The 19,423-nt window shown below is 44.5% G+C and overlaps 1 protein-coding gene across 8 annotated transcripts in view; it reads right to left on the bottom strand.

Annotated features, from left to right (window-relative positions):
• KLHL3 (kelch like family member 3) overlaps positions 1-19,423 on the bottom strand; it is a 66,496-nt gene that overhangs the window by 22,469 nt on the left and 24,604 nt on the right. For all 8 annotated transcript variants that reach the window (XM_073355479.1, XM_073355480.1, XM_073355483.1 and 5 more), the window contains 3 exons: positions 12,694-12,856; positions 7,727-7,836; positions 1,377-1,493 (listed from right to left, as the gene is read on the bottom strand). In XM_073355479.1, the coding sequence (XP_073211580.1) occupies positions 1,377-1,493; positions 7,727-7,836; positions 12,694-12,856 (390 nt within the window). The remainder of the gene's footprint in view (positions 1-1,376; positions 1,494-7,726; positions 7,837-12,693; positions 12,857-19,423) is intronic.

Below are 19,423 nucleotides of genomic sequence, written 5' to 3'. Positions count from 1 at the left end.
TATTTACTTCCAAGTTTGCTCTCTTTCTTACCAGATCTTTAAAGATCCATTTATGCAGGTCTATCTGTTCTGAAGTCATAACTGCATCCAAACAATGAGGGTTGCTTTCATCCTCATATTGGAAACTAAATCCTTTCTGCAGAAAGGCACGGATTTTCCTGAAGGGACAGGAATCACTTTGCACCCAGGTCAAACATGAGGATTGGCATTTTACACCAATAGTGCAGCTTCTGGCTGGGGAAAGTGGAGTCCTGCACCCTGACCATCACTTACATCACGCCCAAACAGTTGAGCTGTATACAGAGGGAGGCTTGGGGGATAGTGAGGGTGGGGAGGCTTTAGCTGGTTTTAGGTCAAAAGCCTAACACATAGCAACTACAACTTGTATTACTGTTGCCCCTTCTCCCAACACCTGTGTCCTGTTCTGACACCAGCCCTCCCTCTCTGCCAAGCAGTAGCAGACTTCTGGGGCCTTACAGGTCAGCTTCTCAGTAAAGGAGAAATCAGTGGTGGAGAGTCTGGCTCTATTCTAAGTTTAACTTATTTATACAGATACACCAGTCCTGGTACAGAGACGGTCCAACAGCATGCAGGCTGATCTTTTCTTTCAGGAAATTCAGCCCAACACCAGTGCTTAATAGCTCTGATTGAAGTAGCATGCTAAAAATAGAGAATAGCCATGGTGACAAGAGGTGGGAAGTGCTAGCTGCCTATGTACGTGCCTATGGTGTTGGACAGGTACATACTTGAGGCAGCTAGCCCCTTCCACCACGGCTAAACTATTTTTAGCATGTTAGTTCCATCAGAGCTACCATGGCTATGTCTCCTTGAGCGGGGAATCACGTCCCCAGCTTGAAGTGCAGATATAAACCTAAGAAAAAATATTCTGAAGTGCAAACATAACACCACCCAGGGGACACCTAATAGAACAGCATTTTTGGATTCTGTATGATCTTGAACTATATATATTCCCAAAAGCGTCCATCTGGATTATGCAGGAATCCCATGTGCATGGCTCAACTTCAGAATCAGGCCCTTAATTTAACCAGCTATAAAAACAGGTAAGTGGATGCCTTTTTAAAAAAAAATACATATTTCCACATTTGTGGCAGTTTTAGGGTGCACATCACTGCCTTTTGCACTGCTGAGTAGAATACAGAACACATTCAGGGAGAAAAAGATTTTTCAGTCCTTGAATTATCTTTAGATCCCACTCAGTTTGAAGGCGCACTGTAAAGTATTGACTCTGGTCTTCGGCCCACCGACTAAGATAAATGCCAAACCACCCACAACAGAAGCACTCGAACAATCAAGTACATAGGCTAAGGATCTACACTCAGTTTTAATGTGAGGATTTTTTTTTAAAATGTACTAACCTGTACAAGATAATCTCTGGGCAAAAGGGGCAGACGAACATGCTCCATTAGTTTAGCCATGTGTTCTAAGCGAGACTCTTTCTCATAATTTATCCAAGATATAACAGCTTCAAAGACCTACACAGAGAGAGTACAATTAACTATAGAAAAGAGAACGTGCCTTCTCAGTAATCATCAAAGCCAGGGGCTTAGTGATGTAAGCATCAGGTTTGCAGTATCTAAAGAAATAAATAAAAGATGCACCAGGGATAAGAGCTCTAGCAGGTAATAATGCAGAAAGACAGATAAAGATGCACAATGCTGCATATATGCAGAGCACAAACATTTCCCCAAGCTTTGGTCATGTGTGTCAAGAGAACAGGGCTGCACACTTTGATAAATCCTCTGTTTCATCATTAGATGATCAATGACATTCTCAAAGCGAAGCAGGTCACCCAGACCAGCACGCACCTCTGTTACGTTAGGTATTGGAATGAAGACAAAATGTAATTAGTCTTTCAGCATTCATGCTGGGCATTATTCGTAAAAACAACACACAAGGATTTATTATTTGTAATACGCGAAAGATCAGGCAGATCAGCTTCACACATGTTTTGGGATCACATGCTAATTCGGTGCTTAAAATCAGATTTAAATCCCTTCATCACCTCCTTCCAAAACTTGAAAACAACTATGGAAAATGCTCACAACATGTGCAGTGAAATTCCTAATATTTTGACACTTGTTCCAGTTCTTAAATTTCACCCTCCTCTGATAGCTGAAACAAGGCAGCGCAGCTAAATATATCCAAACACCACCAAAAAAAAAAAACCTGTGCTTCCAGGAGGGAAAGAAGGGGCTGTTGGAAATTTGGTGAAGAAGCCTGGTCTGAGCACAATTCCAGCTTCATTTCCAGATCAAACAGGTTCAGATCTGCGGCCAAACTTTCGGCCCAGAACAAACTGTAAATAGACAGACACTTTGTATAGTAGTAGCTGCAGTGGAGAGTACGCCACAGAACACACACACACGCAGAATCCTGGAAGAATATGCATGCTGTGATGTATTAAAAAAATAAAAATAACTCAACTGATGGGTAGAGAGTGGTGTTTGGTGAAGTATCTAAGAGCATTTCATTCTGCCCATATTGTTCAATATTTGGTTAACAAAGACCAGTTAGTAAAGGCCCATCCACAAATGAGTTGAAACCACAACAGCTACAATCCTAGTGTAGACAGGGACTAAAGACCTATCAAGAAATGTAAAAGGCATTCCAGAGAAAACCTGCAGAGTAGGGAAAGGGGGCAGGGCAGTTGGAGATATTATGTAATACAATCTAGATCCTTGCAACAGGATGACTGAGACAATTCCCATGTTCCCACTGAGCCAGAATTGTGAAATTTGGCACTTATTCACTGTGGGCCTCTACGTACATGTGAAATATCCCAGTGCTGACCTTTGCCCTTCCCATCAATGGTTACCAAAATATCCTCACTCTCTCTAAGAGATTTCAAGTGTATCCCTTACATCTAGCATCTTGGAGTCTGGCATATTCACTCAGAGTTATGAGTACATGCCTTCCAGTTTTGACCTTTCCAGGCAGTCACCAAATCATCAGTCCCACAATTTACAAGTATCTTAGTTTCTTCTGGGAGGCAGCCACGTTAAGTACAAGGCCTCCAGTTTGGAGAAATTAAAGTTATGTGATGGCACCAGTTCTACTGGTCATAGTTTAGTCCAAAATAGTTGATGGCTATCTCAAGACATCCAAAATAAGATCAAAGAACACTGCTGGGTTGTGTGGAGGAAGTTTATACTGATGCTATCCGTGCTATACCTACTCTGTGGATAAACGGGAAAATTCATACTCACAAGGTGTACCTCTGGTACCTTCCAACAGCACCTAATTCAATTTTTAACAGAGGAAAAATCTTAGTCCAAAACCCCAACTTCTTTTATTTCAAAAGTTGTGTCAGTTTCCACTGTTCTGCAGAATTATAATTGTTACCAGGTTCCAATCAGTTTTTGTATTTCAGTGCATGACCTACTCACCATCCAGAGCATTTCACAGCTGACTCAACAGAATCTGAATGGCCGTGACCCTTCCACTGTTTGCAACACCCCTGTGACTTTGAGAGAGCACTTTCCAGCTACACACCCAGAGAACCTGGATGTGAGAAAGCCAATCTTTTCCATTCAGTTCAGTGAGAGCCACCTACCCAAACCAAGGTGCTGCTCTCGAGTTCAGGAGAAGGGGAGCTCTGACTTGCTGAGTAACAAACAAAGTGTAGGAAGAGACTGGGACTGCCTGAAAAGCTTTTATACAAGTTTGGAATATCCCCTCTGTGCACACTGCCCGAGAGAAGACAGAGTGAACTTTCGTGTTTTCCCATACAGAAATCTCTGATGGCCCCAGATTCTGAGGAGTTCTGCACCAGCTTCCGTAGCGTGGCATGGGGTGCAGGTCCATTGAGGATTGGGCTCAAAGCCCTGGGTTATATTTATTAGGTTTAAGTGATGGATCAATAAGCAAATTTTAGCCCGAGATGTAGGAGATTTGGGTTCAATCCCCTGTTCTGTCACAGACTCCCTCTGGGTCTGGCTACACAGAACTTTGGCGTGAGTGAGCAGGCTTCCCAGACCAGGTCTAGGGATGGGGGCAGGCTTCAGGATCCAAGTGCTAGCATGAGCCACAACATCAAAGCCCTGTCCATACAGCTATTTTTAGAGCACTGGCGCGAGCCTTGCTAACCCGAGTCAGCCCGCCCAGGCTGGGAGACCCGCTCCCACTTGCTCCAAAATGCTGTGTAGACGTACCCTGTGTGACCTTAGTCTCTGCCTCAGTCCTCCCCACTCTGTAAATTGGGGATAAGAGCACTTCCCTAACTCACATGGGTGTTGTAAGGATCAATACATTAAACACTGGTAGGCACGCAGAAATGGGGGGCTGGGTTACCACTTCTGCAGATTACTGCTAAATTCCAGTTTCATACACGGTTAGCTCCTAGTTTTTATATGTCTGAACAAGCTTGATTTTATAAAAAAACGGTCCCTCTTTCTATGTCTGATGTCTGCAGTTAAAGAAGCAATGAAGTAAGGAGGGAGAGATGCACCCAGGTACAGCAGAGGTACTAAGAGGACAACCCTTCAAGCTGACCACATGTATACAAACAAGACAGATAACTTGGTAACAGGAATATTCCAAAAGCAATGCCTCCCAATGCCCTGTTACAGTTTGGGCCTACAGGTATCTGACTATAACGTGTCCATCTATTCTGGAAGATGGAATGTACTGGTTCATTAGTTCCGTTATACACAGAAGACACATCAAGAATAGGCATTTCTATTTATTTCTTTATCCACGAAGAGTTTAACCTACTTTAAAAGTGAGCACTTCTCAAAATCTGGTTATGACAATTTAGCCCTATGCCGTTTTAAACATTTGTCTACTTACTCCATCAAATTATTTTTTAAAATAATCAGCTACACCAGGGGTTCTCAAACTGGGGGTTGGGACCCCTCAGAGGATCGCGAGGTTATTACATGGGGGGTCACGAGCTGTCAGCCTCCACTCCAAACCCCACTTGGCCTCCAGCATTTCTAATGGTATTAAATATATTAAGAAGTGTTTTTAATTTATAAGGGGGGATCGCACTCAGATGCTTGCTATGTGAAAGGGGTCACCAGTACAAAAGTCTGAGAACCACTGCGCTACACAATGAGAACATCGGAAGAGATGAATATGTAAGGTCAGAGAAATTTTACTGCCTATAATACCGATGTTTACATGAGCTATTGAACTATTCTATCAATATGACCTGAATATTTGGAATTTTCTTTGGATGCCAGAACATATCCTGCGTGTCTACATTCTTTTTGCATCTCTAGCCTGTTATTAATTTCTGTCGTTTTGAATGTGTGGCTTCAGCTTACATTTTCTTTTACAGTCTTGCACGCTTACTTCAAAACCTACCCAAAAAATTATGTTTTCAGCTGTATGAAGTCCAGAAGAGAAGAGTGGAAGCTCGGCTTTCCATATCGTGGGAACACGGACAGTAAAGGCTATTTATTAACACAACAGATGTGTCAACACAGCAGTGCGAAGAGCTGGTAAAACCCTGTGCAAGCTGCTCTACACAAGCAGAGCAAATTTGTGGCAAAATCATACGTACAGGATGAGAGTTTGCTTTTCCCTTTTAACTTTCTGATGACAAATTCATTACGCATCTATAGCTCAGATTTTGCATGTGAGTGAGCTAGGATGACCAGTGTCTGATTTTCAACCGAAACACCGGGTCAAAAAGGGACTCTGGTGGCTCCAGTCCCATTAAAGGTCTGGTCGGCAGTGCTGCGGTACTAAGGCAGGTCCCTACCTGTCCTGGCACCGTGCTGTGCCCTGGAAGCAGCCAATGGGAGCTGGGGGCAGGGTGTCTGCAGCAGGTGAGAGAAGCATGCAGAGCCTCCTCCCCCCCCCCTCCCCCCGCGCCTACTAGTGTCAGATCTGCTGGCTGCTTCTGGGGCGTGCGCAACGCAGTGTCAGGACATGCTGACCGGGAGCCGCCCGAGGTAAGCCCTGCCCCGCTGAGCCAAGAGCCCTTATCCCCCCCAGCATCCCAACCCAGCCCAGAGCCCCCTCCTACACCCTGAACCCCTCATCCCTGGCCTCACCCGAGCCCTCACCCCCCTCCTGCATCAACCCGCAGCCCCCTCCCACACTCCAAATCCCTGGGCCCCATCTCCCAGCCTGGAGCCCTCTCCTGCACCTCAAACCCCTCATCCCCACCCCCACCCTGGAGCCCGTACCCCTTCACGCACCCCAAGCCCTTGCCCCAGCCCAGTGAAAGTGAGTGAGGGTAGGGGAGAATGAGCCACCAAGGGAGGGGGAATATAGTGAGTGGGGGCAGGGCCTCGGGGAAGAGGCAGAGCTAGGGTGTTCGGTTTTGTGCCATTAAAAGGTTGGCAACCCTAGAGTGAGCTGGTCATGTCAGTGTGATAAATTACAATATCATGTTCTGGTGACAATCAATCTATCATTTTAGGTGCTTATCTGGCCCCTATTTCCATAAAATCTGAGCACCTCACAATCTGTGTGATGTCTTCATCCCCACAACCCCCCTTTGAGGCAGGGCAGTGCTATTCTCCCCATTGTAATTGTACACATGTGGAACTGAGGCACACAGGCTACGTGACTTGCTCAAAGTGAAACAGGAAAACTTAAGGTGGAGGGAGTAATTGAACCCACCTCTCCCAAATCCCAGGCTAGTCCCCTAACCACTGGGCCATCCTTCCCTCCAGCTATTTCATCTGCCTTGACCAATAAGTAGGGCCATACCAAATTCACAGCCATGAAAAACATGTCCCAGACCGTGAAATCTGGTCTTTTATGTGCCTTTATCCCATACTATACAGATTTCCTGGGGAGACCAGCGTTTCTCAAATTGGGGATCCTGACCCAAAAGGGAGATGCTGGGGGTTGGCAAGGTTATTTTAGGGGTTTGCAGTATTGCCACTCTTATTTCTGCGCTGCCTTCAAAGCTGGGTGGCTGGAGAGCAGTGGCTGGGGGCCAGGCGCCCAGCTCTGAAGGCGGCGCCCCGTCAGCAGCAGTGCAGAAGTAAGGGTAGCAGTACTGCTAATCCCCCTACAATAACCTTGCGACCCCCCCCCACACACACACACACACCACAACTCCTTTTTGGGTCAGGACCCCTACAATTACAACACCTTTACATTTCAGATTTAAATAGCTGAAATCATGAAATTTATGATTTTTTAAAATCCTATGACCAAGAAATTGACCAAAATGGTCAGTGAATTTGGTAGGACCTTACCAATAGGGTACGGTGCCTGACATGCCAAACTTCCAAATGGCACCAGCCACCATTATTTTTCTTTTAAAACAAAACAAAACCCTGCCAGAAAAAAGCATTTCCTTATTTCCTCCTAATAGTGGACCTCTCCTCCCCGAATTACCCAGTTCTGAATTGCAGAACATGCAACCTCCCATCCAGGACCAGGAAAGGCCTAAGGTCAGATATCTCATGATGCTTTGGGTTTAGAAGACGAGCTTTATATCTGTGGAAGAGAGAGATTCCTGTTTTCCAAAGAGAAACAGAATTTCCTTCTTACCCTGGGAGGAGATGGATAAAACGCTTTTTATAGTCAAGACTTTATGTAGAGAAAATTGTGATAGAACATGTTGATGGAGTTCTAGAATTTGTATTAGTTATAAATTTTCTCTCCTTTTGAGACGTGGTGCACTATTGGAAAAAGGACTCAAAGACAGCATAACATGAGACCAGTTACCAATAAAATTGCTAAAAACTCAAAACATTCCCGAACAGATTCTCTATTACTACATAACTTACTGTACCTTTTCTTCTGAAGACACAGTGAGCTTGTCACTTGAAATTAAACTGCAAACCTGGTCCAGACTAAGGCTAAGAAATTCTTCCCCTAGCATCACCTCGGGAAAGTGCTGCTCTGTTCAAAAAATCAAAGGTTGGAAAGGAAAATTATAATGAAATCCATGCTTTCAGTCAACAGAAGGACTACAGTGTTCAGAGAATTGTTACTATTACAGCAATGGCCCAAGACAAATATGATTACACTGAAATCAAAATGCTGTATAGACTAGAAAATATTCTCAGAGCAGGTAAAAGCAACCTGATGTTATTTGAAATGCTGCCCCAGAGATTCATTCACTAATTGTAATAAATCATAAAATGGCACAAACAAAACTCTGTAGTGTTGCTAAGTATTTTTCTTCAATGGCAAGTATAATTACCAATGGCAATTCAGAAAGAGGAGCTCGTTTCCCGACCAATAGATAACCTGCAACCATGCCACCTCTGGATGTGACCCTTGTCTGCTCTCGCAAGCTAAGCGGCATTAGATTTGTTCTGTACTTGGATGAGACACCCCCAGAAGAAAACCACACGGTGAGGCAGGAAGTGGTGCTGGCGAGTCAGTAGGTGAGACTTAGAGTCACTAAGGCCAGCACTGTTCTAAGGAATGCTGTGTTGTTAGCTTTCAGAGATGTTCAATGGAGGCTCTGAACGTTGCCAGTTATTAAACCAAAAAACCCTGACACTGACTTGAATCATTTCAACAAGACTGGCACAGTCAGCATTGTTGTGTATAACCCAGCGGCGGTCTGACAGCCACACGGGAAGTGAAGAATTACACTGCTGAAATTTCAGGCAGCTTGGGGTGATTAAATAGAGCATGGAGAGTCATCAGCCTCCCATCTCCACTCCGAGGCCTTCCATAACCTCCAACCCATCAATATCCCAGGCATCTCAACAGCCGTCAGCCACACTCCACCCTGACCCCTCTCTTGTGCCACCCACACCCTGTTTCACTAACCCCTACTCCCCTCCCCCAAATCCTGTCTGACATCTAATACTTGCATCTTCCTCTCCTGCTCCAGCAAGCCAAATGCCCAGGGTCAAAATCACTCCTAACAGTAACTCCAGTCTGTCGGCTGGTCTCTACCTCCACCACCTTTCCTGACCACTGACCTCCCCTGTTGCTGCCCTCACCCCCATCACTCTCTTCCGCCTACTTAACCTTTTACTGTCCTCAGGCTCCGTCATCACTAAGTATAAACCTAGTCTCCCCCATCCTCAAAATTCTGACTACAGACCCCACCAACTACCTATCCCTCTACCTACCCCACCCCTTCCTCTAAACTCATAGGATCCACCCTGGCCTAAGTCCCTTTCCACCATCTCCAACCCCCTCCATTCTGACTTTGAGAGGCACTGTATAAAAATACTAAAATATTTGTGTGTCACAAATAATCAAACAGGGAGCAATCTCCCTGGCAGCAACACAGTTCTGAAAGAGCTCTTCAGATCTGACAGTGCTTTCCATTACATATTAAAGCTTAACGAAGGGCACAGGTCCATATAATTAAATAATTAGACATTTGTTGTCTAAAAAGGCTGAGATCTGTTTGCAGACACTTTTATTGCTAGACAAATATCCGTACTACTGCAAACTGGCTCTCTTTTATACAGCCCAATCCATTATTACAATGTTTCGCAGGAGAGTTGGTGCTTTATGTTATTATGTAAATCAATAGGATTTGTATATATCCCATCATGCATGTGGTACTTTAAAGGACAGAATTAAGACAGCTGCTGCCCGTAGGCACTTACAGTCTCACCTAATGCTTGTACAGCCCCATTTATCTTTCAGCTGAAATATGACAACATGAATCTTTAAGCTTGGGGAGTCTCTTTGGAGCAGCGACTTTCAAGGCCTAATCCTTTCAGCACTGAGAAATCCAGCCATGAGCACCGAGGTGAGCTCATTGGGGCGAGGGCCACATCTTGCGTTCTGTTCTGTACTGCACTCACGGTGCCGTGTGGGTTAAATGACAGCAAACAGGTAGCAATGCCTTCCCTTACATTTCCTCCCTTTCCGCTCGCTCCGCCCTTACTGTCTTCTAGGAAACGGCCATCACAAAAGACTATTACTCCAGCTAACGTGGCAAATTCTCTGGCTGAACTCAGACATTAACAGGCCCAATTCTCACTGACACTTTACAGAACACTCTGGCTGCATAAGGGTGGATGTACATTACAATCAGCACCCGCTTTAGGGTACCTTCGCATGAATGGCTTTAGTGTAAATGAGAATTAGGCCCTGACATGTTGTGCCTATGCCAGCGGACAGTACAAGACTCCACCCAGCACAATGCATGTGCTCTGGATAATGCAATCTACGTTTCAACCAAGACAGTTCAGGTATTGGACAGACGACAATGAATATTTCATTCCTTGCTATTTGTTACAAGCATGTAAAACACGTTCTGATTTTACACATTTAACAGCATCTGCCCTCTCATATAAAGACGACTACTTCACCTGCCTAAATTATCCATTGTTTAAAATTAAGCTTTTAAACTAGGCATTTTCGAGTAACTGAGCTCATGAAATCCTTGGGGTCTCCCTCAGATTTCTGGCTTGGCTTAATGTTGTTACATAAATAACTCAAAGAATTTTAATGGCATTTTTATTAATGGAGTTTCATTAACGTTATATAGGCTATTGTATTAACAGGGACTCATGAAGGCCAATAAAGCAACAAAAGCAACTGCCAAAAAACCAAATAAATATATACAGAATGCACTGCTTGTTAGGTTAAAGATTAACCAGGGTCCTGGAAGCAAGGATAATGAGGTATTACAAGCAAACCCTTACACAATAAACCATCCCTTTCAGAGTATGTTTTTCTCCAGGGAATAATGCAACAAGGGAGGCTGAAAGGTTTTGTCTGGATTTGAGGGAGAATGCCGGAGAATTTGGTGGCCACCCGATTTTTTTTGTTGCGAAAGAGCCTACTCACCATATGACTAAAAACCATAAATGCCAGGCAAAATGTCACAGAGGAGAGGAAGCGTGAACGCGGAGCCTGATTGGGGAAGGACTTGGAGACTAGCCCTGCTTTGCCTACACAAAGCACAGCACAGCAGGCAAAAGCTCAGAAGCAAATCTACTGGAGAAAGGAGGGCGCGGGGGAGTTAAGAGCGTGGAGAATTCTCACTCGGGTCCACTTGGGTTTCTGCCTTGGGCACCAGCTAACAGATACATGAACAAATCTCCTGGACGATGCACGCAGGCAGAAAGCAAGCAGAGAGTATAAAGAGACGTCATTGAGGAATCGGTATTACGCAATAGGTTATTATCCAATTAAGTCAGCCATTAAATTGAAGAGGCATTTCCTCCATGGATGTCAGTTGTCATAGTTCCTTCAAAGTCAGTGGAACAATGACAATGTACACCAGCTCAGGATGTGTCCCTAAACCTGTTTGCCTAGACAAGCGCTCCTAGAATGCACATCAAACTAGTGCAGGTTTGTTGTGGTTGGATACCAGCTGCCAAACAAGAGGAATTCAGACTGCTCCATCAACATGGCTGACACTGCTGAGTAACTAGCCAAAGGGCCTTGATAGCGCAACGCAGCTAGCATTCCTCATCCAAAGGCCACCAAAAGAGCGTCTGGTGTGTCCTGGGACCATATAAGTTGAATTTAGCTGAGGTGGAGCAGAAGGATAGTGTTTGGCACAGACAAAGCCTGGCACACTCTGAACGATACGTCCGTAGCAGTTGGCCTGGTTGCGAATAGTGGCAACCTCTCTGTCCAAGTTCTATTACAAGTCTTGGAGATTAATGCCATCAGGCGTTACCCAGAGCCTGGACGTTAACTTCTGGTACCGCTTGGTATATTGGAACTTGCCAAAGTCAGGGAGGCTTTGAGAGTGACTGAGCGCCCTGTGGTGCAGCTGCAAACTAGAACAGCAGCTTTGTAACTAGATTTAGAACATTTTCTACTTAAATGGTAGTCAGTGACTGAGCACCTTGCATTAGGGTTTGGCTTTTAGCTGTCCAGATACTCAGCCTTCTCTTGGCTCATTTAGATTAAAAAGAGTACTTTGTACATAACATGATGCCCAATACGACTAGACAGATTTGAGCTCATGCGGGCTGTAAGAGAACTGTTGCAAGTAGTATCAAGAAATAAATAAAGTAAATTCACAAGTGCCCATTGTGACCAGTGAATGGTTACAGCCTAACGTTGCTTCCAAGTATAAAACAAAAACAAAACAACCTCTCCTTGTCCCCCCGGCAAATTCTCATCTTAAGTGTAAAATGTATCTGCAGAATATAGATCAAATGTATTAAGAGACTGAACTAAGGATTGTGTTCTCTTTATTACACTGCAGTGTATCAGGTGCGGTACAGAGAGATAGAAAGACAAGATACTGGCACATCGAAGATGAGTAAACATGCTTTTCAGTTAGCTTATGGATAAATATTTGAGAAAACTATGAGAGCAACTTCCCCCTCGTCGGTCATAGTAACGTAAATCCCCAAAGGGTCAGTCAGAGGAGCCCCACTACAACACGCTTTGAAAGGCTGCGCTCACAGAAGAGGAGCAGGAGAGAAAGAAATTTGATAAGACAAACAGACAAGATATTCAGCCTCTGTTCTAGAGAGTGTTTTTTCCAGAAGAACCAAGCTGTATTTCTACTACAGATTTAGGAACACATAAAGGAAATAATTCACCTGACACCCGCCTGCATTTTCCATAACAAATTAAACTAAAGTCCTTCATTTCACCTCCAAAGCTTCCATTATTCTGAAGAACCTCCGTCTTTTGCAGGACCACCACGCATCAGAGCCCTGCAAAGTCCAATAAAGAAGCCCATTGCATGTTCTTTGGAAACAACATTAAAAGTACGAGTTGCTAATGGCTCCAGCCCCAAGTATCCTTTATACTTGGGCCCAAACTCTAAGTGGCTGGGATGAGCCAGGATGTTTTGCTCACCTGCATATGCATTTGCCTGCTGCAGAAGTTCAGTGCAGGTGTGCACATCTGCAAAGGCTCGAATTCCAAGGCAATTTGTGGGGTGCAGCTGGGACTGGAGAAAATCACAGCAGTTTTGTCTAACATCCATTAATTGCAATAAGCTGGCAGCTGGCAACAAAACCTGAGAGTGGGAAAGGAGAGGGGGGAGGGAGAAGAGAGAGAAACCAGAGTTAGCACCAGAGGCACCAGTTTGATTCCTGGCATAAACTCACCAGATATTACTCCCCTTCAAAACAAGGATGGTTTCTTGGCTTTTTAGGGGCGGAGGGTGTCAGCAGCAGCACAAGAGGTGCTAAAGATTTAGGAGCATCTATGGACAGAGGTTCCCTCCCCCATGTGGTGACTGGCAAAAGCAGCAACATCTTGGGGCACCCAACAGTGAAGCTCCCCTCCTCACTTCTTCCCCACTGAAGAAGTTGCACAGTCAGGCAGAGGAGAGAGACAGTACAATGAGCCTGCTACAGCCAACCCACCTAAAATCCTCAATTGGTTGACAGTAGGTCCCTCGTGAAGCCTTCGTTCTGGAGAGCATTATATTATTTGCAGGCTTGGGATGGAACTCACACCCCACACACGAACACACAAACATTCCATTATACTTAGGACCCCAACCACCTGGAATCTGAGTTTCCAACCAAAAAAAAAAAAATCCTTTTATTTGTAGGTGGGTGCTCTGTACCGGCAAGGAGCTATTAATGTGCTCCACAGCCAGTTTTCGGTTTAAAAGGTTTTTAGGTACAGAACTATTCTCTTGGGGGACAGCCCTAATACTCGAACAATGACCACATCTTTGCACCCACAAAACTGCAGATGCCACTTATAGGATTTAGATGCTGAAATACTCGACTGCACCCACAAATGAGGTACTTAAGTGTCCAGGCGCTGGAAATCGCATCCACTGAATTGAGAGTGCAAAAAATGGAGGCCGGGATAAACCCAGGACAAGAACTCGGCCTACGGCATTTAGCACTGTTCATCTGTGAGAGAAAATGCCTTCAGAGCTCCTGGACAGGAAGTCAGAGATAAAGCCAGGCTGAACACTGCAGCCGTCACTTCAGCTTGTTACGTTTCTTTTCTCTTGTCTTTTGCCAATGCACTGCGATCAGTTTTTTGAGTCCATGTTTTCATAACTCTGGCTAGTGCCGAGAACTCGTTCTTAATGGGAACGCCAGCCACACATTAATGGGGTTTCAAAACATGTCACCAACTTCTAAATTATTTCTGATCAGGGGAAACAGATGCCTGTTAAAAAAGCTTACCTTACTGCAGCTCAGTGTTGGTAAGAAGCAAAAATGTTTTTTTCCCAAGCCTCCCCCTCCCCCATACATCTCAGCAGAATAGCACTAAACCGGCAACCTGCCCTTAGGTACATTCTAAGCCACTGATCCATTCAAAGAAAAAAAATCGAATCCAATTGGATTACATGTTAATATTACCAAGCAGTAACTTTCACAGACAGCTACAACCCCAACAGGCAACCATAAAACAAAGAAATCAATTAACCCACGGGGCTGTTTCATCCAAACACTTCGATCCCAGGAACAGATTAGTCTGTCTGGTTGATTCAGTTAAAAAGGCGAGAGCAGTGTTATCTTAACATCTAGCTATGAACAACTTTCTACTTTCTCATTATTCTACTAAAACTGCCTCCTCAGTTCAACATGGGGGTGTGCACGCAGCTTACATAACCATCCCAAGAAGCGAGATCCTCCCAGGTTCACTAGAAGCTGAGGTTATGCCATCTGTAGCAATACATCACAGCTTCCAAATGTACTGTCCTGAGCAAGCTGAGTGAGAGGATTTCCTTCTGTGTTTTGGGATAAAATCTGCATGAAAGAGGCCATCCATAATAAAGCTATACTGTTCTGGGTTACAAATGCACAACAAAGCCACATAAACTTCCCGGAACCCCTCCTATTATAGCACTGGGCATGTAACGGGTAAAGCGTACTTTACTCTGAGTAGTGGAACAATTCCCCAGGACATAAGCATTTGGCCTGCTGCATGGAAAAGAGGCATCATTACCTAATGCTTAAAGAGAGAGAGAGAGAGAGAAAAATATAGTGTATCAACAGATAAGTGGGTTGTCACTCTCTCTCTTCTCAGCTGTGTGCTTCTCTACCAGTCTTGTTTTTACCAGAGAACATGAAAACCCAGCTAAGGATATCCGTTAGCACTGTGTATGTTTCCTGTAGAAATAACAGGAGGAAATGCCCTGCCTAATCACATACCCTGGCTAAATCTCAATTCCACTATAATCCACACAAGTTTTTGCCATCTATTTCAACTGCATCAGAATTTGGCTCTTAATGCTTAAATTCAAGTTGCTGGGTGCAATTTAGACAGCAAATGCTAATCTGGTTTCTCAGCTACATCAGCTTCCTGGCTAAAACTTGAGTCTTCCTTTGAAAGTTACATCAAAACCTGTGCTACATTTACTACTGAAATTCTCTATTGGGATGACTTATATCTGGAATCGGATACATGGTTATAAGCTGCAATATCCAGATCTCGGTAGCTGCTGTAGCTGGTTCTCAGATTCTCGTTTTGCTGAACACTATTTGCAAGAGATTGTATTTTTTTAAATGTTTGGCTGAGGTCACAGCTGGTTTGGGAACAGTTTCTGAACGTCAGAAGGTGTGAACACATTTATATTGATTGCTGCAGTTGAAAGGAAGTATGGCCCAGTGGTTAGGGCACTAGCCTTGGCTGTGGGAGACCTGGGTTCTATTCCATGTTCTGCCAGAGACCTCCTGTGTGATCTCAGGAAAGTCAATTAGGCACAAAGACTGAGTTTATTCTCAGTCATACAGGGATAGTAGAACTGTCCTGTCACACAAGGGTGTTGAGAGCACAAATACATTAAATATTGAGAGTAACTCAGATGCAACAGTAATGAGGGCCAGATAAATATGATAGAAGCAAACAATGAGGTAGACCTAGACAGCCCATTCAGGATACGTTGAGGGGGCAGGTCCGAGACAAAGATGTAGATCTGGCATTGTAACCCTCCCCTAACAAACCACACATCCTCATTAACCAAAGGTACTCTGCATGTCAGCAGAGGACTAAAGGCTGCTTCCCGAACAGACATCCTGAAGTGCTGCTGTTTCCCTGAAGCCTCTTCCTGGAAAGTTTTCTACATAGTTTGAGACACAGAAGTACATGGATCCTCCATGTGGAAGGCAGATGAAAACACTGTGCTGTTAGATGAGCAGCTGCCAACGGCACATGGGACAGAGGAAGCTACATTCAGCTTCCTTTGATTTCTCTGGTTTGTTTAAGAGAGAGAATTTGCCTTATTGCCCCGCTCTCCAAATGATGTCCAACCAGCACTAGCAGCTGGGAATGAAGACCAGCTCCCGCATTTAAATGCTTTCCCCAGGGGAAAATACTGCAGCAGCACTGCAGGTGAAATGCTTCCAGACGGGTGACCCTGGCACAAACCAAACAGACACATGGTAACATCTCCGTGTGGAGAAACAAGGAGAGGAACAGCCAGAGAAAAGGAGGGAGAGAAGAAACAGGTGGACATGAAATAAAAAGTGCGGAGGCATCAACTCCACTCCCCAAAAATATTCCTTCCCAAACTTTATATTGTAGAATGGCTAACTGTGTCTGTTGGCAAACAGCTGAGAGCACGTGCAACAAACCACATCAGACTGTGACTGCAAAACCCACACTATAGTTTTTAAGGTGCTACGAGTTTCCGTTCCTTGTCCATCTCCCATCTGACGATACTGGCCTCTAATCCTTCCTAAGGGATTGGGGGGAACCCCAGTTTGGGTCCTGTTAAAACTGAACAGCCACAGCAGAGGGATATTAAGGAGGTCTCTTTGGTACTCCATTAGACACAGATGTAAATCAAGAATATCTCCTGTAGCAAGGAGAACACAGATTTTAATCAGACTTCCTTAACACACTGGGCTTGTCCACACTACCATGCGGGGTCGATCTAAGATACACAACTTCAGCTACGTGAATAACTGAAGTTGACAGCTGGCGCTCTCCTGTCGAGTCTGCTTGCACTTCTCGTTCTGGTGGAGTACCGAAGTCGAGGGGAGAGAGTGTTCAGCGGTCAATTTATCACATCTATAGAAGATGAATCGACCCCCACTGGATCGATCGCTGCCCGCAGATCCAGCGGGTAGTGTAGACAAGCCCTATGCTGAAGGACTCTCTCTGCCTCATCCACAGCTTTCCTGTATGCCAAAGTTGTTGTTTAACAACAGTTTCCAGCGTTGCCAGAGATGTGCTGGGTAAAAGGGTGCAACCTCTGAAGGCTCCAAAATGCTGCAGAGTTTACGGGAGGTTTTTAATTACATTTTGCAGACCACATTTATTTGTAAAAATTTTTAAAAACCAGGAGAGTCCCCAGCTCTTTCCCCTCATGCCTTGGATTCTCGGACATTTTTCATTCTACAACACACACACACTTGCACTTTTTTCATGCAATGAATGCACAGGGAAGCACTCAAACATAGCATCCTGCACCTAACTGGGAAGGGTTTAATTGTGGAATCAGCTCAATGAGCCCATTCCCAGGGAACCAGTTTATCCTAATGATACTTATTGACAATTACTTGCTCAATTAGGATGGTAATTTCTTGGATGCATGCAGGTAATTAAGCAGCTCTGTTAAGGATCTCTTCCCAGTGACGTGCTGTAGGGGGTCTCTCAGGGGGTCCTGCATTAACGTTCCATCACCAAATGGAATGGAAGATTTTTGGAGTAATATCCCTGCATCAGATGGAGTCACCTCTTCTCTGGGCACTGCCACAGCATCCCTGCCAAAAAAGATTTACCTATCCTTGGAACTCACAAAGACACTTGAAGAGCAACGTTTATTTGAACGGGGAGGTTTTGGTGAAGTCCAGATTGCTCCAGGAATGAGGTATTTTCAGAAGAGTTTCCATGGAGAGGATAATCCCAGCCCCTTTGAGATTCCATGCCCACCCAAGGTTACACAAGCTGGTCACTGTGCAACAAATACAGGACAGGCATTTCCAGAACACGCATCGGATATAATGCTGCACTGCCTCCCTCCCTCCCTGGTTCTGTGGTTTTGTCTAAACAGGAATCAAATCAAGTCCCTTTTTACCGTCCCTCACTCTTCTCTCTGCAACATACACACCCTAAGGCCAAGGCAAAGGCTGAGGGGGACAATTTTTGTGGGAGCCCCATGCTAATGGCACCTCACTGGTCCGGCCCTCGTGAGGCTGACAGAGCTATGTCTCCTTCCAAATATCTGCACTACCCTAGGTGTTGGAACCAGGGGTGCTGGTTTGAAGTAGTAACAACCACCCAAATACATGGTTTCCACCTTCAGCACCTCCACCACAAAAATTGTTCCATCACCACAGTGAACTAGCGTTGGCTCAGCAAAGCAGAGCTGCTCTAATAAACTCTCATCAAGCTCACAGCACCAGAAGCTTCTTCAGAAACCTGGCAGCACTTTAATTCTCTACTTGACTTCGATCTCCACTAGGGGGAAGTGGCTTTGAGCCTTTGTCAGCAGCTGGCCTTTGTTCCCTATAACTCTTTACTGAGCCAGCAGCTTAGATGCGAGCAATGGAAAGCCACTGGAGAGACATTAATTTCAGCTACAACTTGAAGTCTTCTCTTACCTGGGAAATCCACATAATTGGCATGACAATAGCCTGCCGGAACAGCCAGATTTTCAGGGTTCTACCAAGCCATGTAACTAGAATACACTGGGAAGCAGGCTCTGCTCAGAGGCACACAGGCAGCTTCCAATGAAGCCAAAAGGGGATGTATGTAAGCATCCATGGACAGAACTGGACCCACAATAATCGCATGTTCCTGCAAATTCCTTGGGGCCAGCTTACACGCACACACCCCATAAAGGGAGGGAAGAACAAAAACTCACACCACATTACAGCAAGAGGCAGCAGGGAGGAAACCCCAGGTGAGGATTTCCTCAGATTGTTGCATGGCAGGGGGATTTTCCCCCAATCTGTTCTCTGTAATGAGCATCAGTATAAAACAATTCCTCACTCTTTTTTAGTAGATACACCTGAGACATTAACAGTCTTACTCTTCATCATTCATGCTGTCTGAACTTCTTTGGCTAGCTATACAAAGAGAAAGAGACAAAGAATGATCTCCTTTCTAGAGCCATCACAGGCTCTATGGGAGGAATAGAACTGTTCATTATGTTCTGTAGAATGGTTAGAAAAAGGAGATCAGGGAAAAGGAGATCATTCTCTGTGCATTGCTGTCAGTGTTGAAGAGTAATTTCTATTCTATTGGTTTCAATATAAAATTAAGTTAAATTCTATAAGACATTTCCATAACAATATCAACTTGGATATTGAAACAGACTAGTCAGTTTCATCTTTGTTTATAATCGGTTTCACTTTCTTTAAGTTAATGCAGTTTCTTGTATTAACATAATTCTGGGCTTTCAAAAGGGAGCAGGGTGATATTTAAATAAGTCACATGGGGGTGAAGCTGTTTGGGGTTTATTTTATTTAGATCATGCAAACATCTCTATTCCTATTGGACTTTTCTAGGCCTCTGTCCACTTGGGTTTGAACTAGTTTGACTGCATACATCTTTGAAAGAGTACAGAAAGGGCTCTTACTTCAACTATTTGTTCCACCACAGAGCTTTAAAGCAAAGGCAGTGGTTGGGTTCTATTAGTAAGACACTAGCCTCTGTTCAG

The sequence above is a fragment of the Lepidochelys kempii genome, chromosome 8 (genome assembly GCF_965140265.1).
Source record: "Lepidochelys kempii isolate rLepKem1 chromosome 8, rLepKem1.hap2, whole genome shotgun sequence".
NCBI classification, from domain to species: domain Eukaryota; kingdom Metazoa; phylum Chordata; order Testudines; family Cheloniidae; genus Lepidochelys; species Lepidochelys kempii.
This window is presented reverse-complemented; position numbering and strand designations above follow the sequence as displayed.